At 40.1% G+C, this 4,994-nt stretch overlaps 2 protein-coding genes and 1 non-coding gene across 3 annotated transcripts; 1 reads left to right on the top strand and 2 right to left on the bottom strand.

The window, feature by feature from the left end:
• The first annotated feature begins 685 nt into the window (after positions 1–685).
• LOC109536448 (ejaculatory bulb-specific protein 3) lies at positions 686–1,379 on the top strand. The gene is made up of 2 exons (XM_019902671.2): positions 686–1,018; positions 1,078–1,379. Exons 1-2 carry the CDS (start codon positions 790–792, stop codon positions 1,278–1,280), a joined length of 432 nt encoding a protein of 143 aa, XP_019758230.2. The 5' UTR covers positions 686–789; the 3' UTR covers positions 1,281–1,379.
• LOC109536449 (ejaculatory bulb-specific protein 3) lies at positions 1,375–3,682 on the bottom strand. Its single transcript, XM_019902672.2, has 3 exons — positions 3,544–3,682; positions 1,707–1,902; positions 1,375–1,645 (listed from the first exon to the last, which is right to left on the bottom strand). The coding sequence occupies exons 1-3, from the start codon at positions 3,547–3,549 to the stop codon at positions 1,431–1,433; spliced, it is 417 nt and encodes a 138-aa protein (XP_019758231.1). The 5' UTR covers positions 3,550–3,682; the 3' UTR covers positions 1,375–1,430.
• On the bottom strand, positions 3,377–3,448 carry Trnap-agg. Its single transcript has one exon. It is a non-coding gene; the product is annotated as a tRNA-Pro (tRNA).
• Positions 3,683–4,994: the final 1,312 nt, after the last annotated feature.

Genomic DNA, 4,994 nt, shown 5'->3' with positions numbered 1-4,994 from the left:
ATTTTTCTAATTTCATAGATAACAGAAGACTGTATTTTTTCTACATAACCCCCCCTGACTTTAAAGCTGGATCCGCCCCTGGCAACAGGCAAATAAAAGGGAAATTCAAATTAAGATCGACAATCCAAAATGAAACAGTGTCTTGTTGGAAATTGTTACTTAAATTGGAAAGGAGAGCTTTTTGCATATTTATTTCGTTCCATCTGACCTTGTTCGGGCCTCTTTAAGTGTTTCCTTGATTCCCAACTTGTCTAACCGGCGCATCATCATCATATTACTCTTTGTTAGTGTACAAATTAATCAAACGTCTACTGAGATGATTCAAATGGCAGATAAAGTCTTCTAAGTTTCTATATGCTATTTAGCTAAGAAGTCCAGGTGAAATCAGTGAAACTTCTGAAAGAACTTTACAGACAGTTTCTAAGAGGAGGAAGTAAAAGTTTGAGTTTCTATTTAGATAATGGCTAGCTTAGAGAAAGTTACCTGATCATTTTATGGGTATCTATAGCCATAATCCACCCCCTGACTTTAAAGCTGGATCCGCCCCTGTCATAATGCCACTAAAGACCAACCAATTGGGGGCAAATGAAAATCAGAAACGTCGAAAAATTATGCTAATAACGCCAATTTCGATTAATTAGCCTAATTTCAAAGTTCAGCATTGCAAAACGGGGCCATCCAGTCCACCTTGGAACCATCGGTCTGGGCCAACTGACTTTTTCTCGTCACTGTTCTCTCATTAATCGCGCGAAGCGTACCACTTCAACACCCAAAGAAACTCCAGATCCAATGGTTCCTCCGGGCTCCTTCGTCCTAATTGCGGTCCTCACGGTGCTGATGATAGACGAGGAAAACGGAGCAAACGCTCGCAGGGTGAAGCGAAGTGCCCAAACGTACACCACCAAGTACGACAACATCGATATCGACCAGATTCTAGCCAGCAATCGATTGCTGAAGAACTACGTCAACTGTTTGCTGGACAAGGGCGGCTGCACGCAAGAAGGCAAAGAGCTGAAAAGTGAGTAGCCGCACATTTTATCGAAAAACTGTTGAAAAACCCCGCAAATTCCGCCCTAGAGTATCTGCCTGATGCCATCGCGACTGAATGCTCAAAGTGCAGTCAAACCCAAAAAAAAATCGCCGGTCGAGTTTTTCAAGCGCTTCTCCTCAACCACCGGGACGACTGGGAGTTGCTCACCAACAAGTACGATCCGGAGGGAAACTTCCAAAAAAAGTACCTGCAAGAAGACGAGGACTACTCAGATCTAGAGGAAGCTTAGGGATGGTTTCCCATAAAAACAGCACCCCAGTTAGCGCTAAGCGCAACTGTTGCACCCAAACCATCCGGAAATGTGATTAATAAAACTGGGAAAGCCTGATTTTAAGATTTATTATATTCTTCGCTAACTGTGCTATCCAGATTACGCAGCTTAAGGAGTTTTTTCCGCAGGCTGGATTGCAACTTCGGCCTTCTTGGCATCCAAATAACGCTTCTTGTAGCTGCCAGTCGGGTCGTACTTTTCCTGCAACGGGTTCCAATACTCCGGCTTGTTGTCAATCAGGAACCTCATCATCGCTTCCGAACCTTCTCGCTGTTTGTCGCTGCATTTGCTGCAGTCGGTTTCAATTGCGTCCGGCATGTTTTCTACACAGTGCGAAAAAACCCGAAATCTTTGCCCCTTTGTGGGCTCTTGCGATTGTCTTACTTTTCAGCTCCAGGCCATCTGGACTACAAGGGCCTCGGTCCAGTAGACAGTTGACGTAGTTCTTCAGCAGACGCTCGTTGTGTACCACTTCGTTTATGTCCACATTGTCGTACTTGGTCGTATATTGGGATTTTTCGGTAACTTCGGCCAGTGTCTGGCCGATGCAGATGAGGAGTGAGCCGAGAAGAACCAACTTCTGCAAAAAATGGGCGATTTGTGCATTTTTTCAGCTGCGATCAGAGCAAATATTGTTCCTTTGCAATACATTTTCCAAATTGTTCGTAAATACTAGATTTCTATCTCACGACTTATTTTTATTGGGGAAATCAATGGCAAACTTCGGAATGCAAGGCTGTAAGGTACTCAATCAAAAAATTCTCAAAAATTGCCTGAGGATGACACAAAGTCCGAAAGTTTTCCACTTATAAAGCGCACTTTGCCCTATAAAATGCACTCAAAAGTGAGTCTACGCCTTCACTAGAAAATAAATGCCTACTTTAGACATGCACAAATAACCATAAAAACAAGCAAAAATCACATGCAACTTTGAAAGACTCTAGAAAACTTCCTGATGGTGACTGAAAATCGAAACTTCTAGAGCTAATAACACGGACTACACCCAATAAAATTCACAGAAAAGACACTTAATTGATTTCTGAAAAACTAATTAAACTTACCATTACAAATACATTCAAAATTTAAAAAATTATCGAAAATTGCATGAAGATGAATCAAAATCGAAACGTTTCCTACTTATAGAGCAGACCTTGGTCTACCAACTTAAGACAAAAGTGACCTCTGAGTTTTACAACTTGCGGAACAAATTAATGTCTAAAATTGACCTGGTTAAATACCCACAAAACCACGTGTAACGTTGAAAAATTCTAGAAAATTGCATGATGATGACTGAAAATCGAAACTTCCACTACTAATAAAACACACTAAGCCCAACAAAATAAACACAAAAAATGCTCTCAAACTTAATCGACTTCTGAAGAAATAATTGTTAAACTCCGGTCTGCAAAATCAAGCGCAAAATGCACCAAAAATTCCCGAAAATTGCATGAAGTTGAGTCAAATTGAAACGTTTTCCACAAATAAAACAGACCTAGCACTACAGATTTGATGTGAAAGTCACTGTCTAACTTTGCGAGTTTTTGAGCGAAAAAATGTTGTGCAAACTTTGACGTTCCTCAAATATCTGCACAAACATTGTGCAACTTTGAAAACATTTTGAAAATTCCCTGATGATGACTGAAACTCGAAACTTTTACCACTTGTAGAACAGACTGTGTCTTACAACGCGCAAATAAAAGTTACCATCTCACTTTGCGAGTTCTTGACTAAATAAATGTCAAACTACGGCCCACAAAAACAACTTAAAATCTGATGATGACTGAAAATCAAAAATTTGGCCTACAAAATGCATCAAAAATTGATAACGAGATTTAAACCTTACAAGAGTAACGTAAGGAATAGTGGCCTGCTATTTTGGTGTGCTTTACAAGAAGAATTCAAGAGAGGGCGCCAGCAATATTCAACTTTACTAAATGTTCAAACTTTTCAAATGTTTCACTTGGAAAACTGAGCTATAAAAAAGAAAAAATTAAATTGGCTTGGAAAAGTTTTCACACTAACTACTCGCCTCTCGTAAAAAACAAAAACTTAGTGGGCTCGTCCGGGATTTGAACCCGGGACCTCCCGCACCCTAAGCGGAAATCATACCCCTAGACCAACGAGCCATGTTATTTTATTTTGTAAAACTTGTAAAAGAAACAGAGATGGATAAGACTTGGAACTTTTTAAGCAAGTCTATTGAGCATGGAAAGCTACTTACCCACATGTTGGCTGAACCACACAAAGTTCCAAAACCTTGAATGCTGCTTGTTTTTATAGGACTTAAAATTGATCAACTGGGCCATTATTAATTATTATACAATGTCAAACGGATTTCTTGCACGATTGTTTTACATAAGCGCCAAAGATTAAATAACGGCCATTGTTCGATGGCAATTCGCATAACAAATAGTTGAAAATTGCCGGGGACGATTTCCCATTTCCGGCTTTTCACGCAATGGCGCATTCCTGCACTGTTGGCGGTTTTTCTCCAATTCAAAGGAAAAATTTAATCGCAACAATCCGATTATCAGACCGTGTGCGGATCAACATTTTAGGCAACAACTAGAGCCCGACGCGCGTTTGTCATTTTTATTTATTGATGAGCTTTCTTTTGTTCAATTAATGAAATCGCGTGCGTTTATCTGGACATCGATTGGCTCTAAATCAAAAAAATTCCATTATTGAATCATTCAGAAGCCGCATCCAATCAGGACGGATTCTGCAATCAAAACAGTTTAATTAGGAATCAAAACGACGAAAAAAAAACACTCTTTGATTGGTTTAGTTCAGTGTGGCAATCGGTTTCTCGGTCTCGTTGCGCAGCAAATGGGGGCATCACTTGATTTGTGCAGAAAAACTAATGCTCGAAAAACCGGCTAGAAATTTTACTTTGGCTTCACACCAGCCGAATTGAAACGCACAACTAGCAAAAAAGCATTTCTCTTAGCAAATTGCCGAAATTGCTTGAGAAATCGGACCCAAAAACAACCGCATGTGGCTGATTAAATCCACGCAGGCAATAAGGAACCAGATTGGTCGTTTGACGCCCATAGGAAACTGGAAAAGCAAGGGCGGATCCAGGGGGGGGGTCAAGGGGGTCATGACCCCCCCGTTCAATTCTCTATCCAACGATGCCAAAACGAATTATCGGGCTCGAATGGTTCTTGAGAAACTTCGAAAAAACCAGCATCATGTTCAAGTGGATTTTGCAACTCAAAAAAAAAACCACGCAAATCTAAAACTTTTTGAATTTTTTGAGAAAACTGCCAACATTTCCCCATCCATGGTTCACTTTCTAAAAAGGTCATTTATTTCTCTCTAGAATGATGTACAAATGAGCATTCTTGCTCATTTTGCCTCCGAGAAATGAGCAAAAACGGGACGGAAAACATGGAATTTTGGCATAATCTTGCACTGAAGTGTCTGATATTCAAATTTTGCTTTCTGGCTCAAAATTACTCCAATTTCCTCACTCACGTTGTTACGACTGAAGCGAGTTTTCAATTCTCTATTCAACGATGCCAAAACAAATTCTGTGGCTCAAATGGTTCTTGAGAAACCTCGAAAGAAGCAGCGTCATGTTCAAGTGGATTTTGCAACTCAAAAAAAACCCACGCAAATCTAAAACTTCTTGAATTCAAGCATTTTTTGAGAAAACTGCCAACATTT

This window comes from Dendroctonus ponderosae, unplaced genomic scaffold (genome assembly GCF_020466585.1).
Source record: "Dendroctonus ponderosae isolate FM_Combo_2020 unplaced genomic scaffold, Dpon_F_20191213v2 Dpon_F_20191213_6, whole genome shotgun sequence".
In the NCBI taxonomy this organism is placed as follows: domain Eukaryota; kingdom Metazoa; phylum Arthropoda; class Insecta; order Coleoptera; family Curculionidae; genus Dendroctonus; species Dendroctonus ponderosae.
The sequence above is the reverse complement of the archived record's forward strand: the minus strand, read 5'-3'. Positions and strand labels throughout refer to the sequence as shown.

What these genes read in the sequence shown, in the direction of transcription:
- LOC109536448 (XM_019902671.2), top strand. Translation starts at nt 790, where the DNA reads ATGGTTCCTCCGGGCTCCTTCGTCCTAATTGCGGTCCTCACGGTGCTG. An exon ending in AGAAGGCAAAGAGCTGAAAA is followed by an intron (nt 1,019 to 1,077) that starts GTGAGTAGCCGC and finishes ATTCCGCCCTAG; the next exon opens with AGTATCTGCCTGATGCCATC.
- LOC109536449 (XM_019902672.2), bottom strand. An exon ending in AGATGGCCTGGAGCTGAAAA is followed by an intron (nt 1,646 to 1,706) that starts GTAAGACAATCG and finishes CGCACTGTGTAG; the next exon opens with AAAACATGCCGGACGCAATT.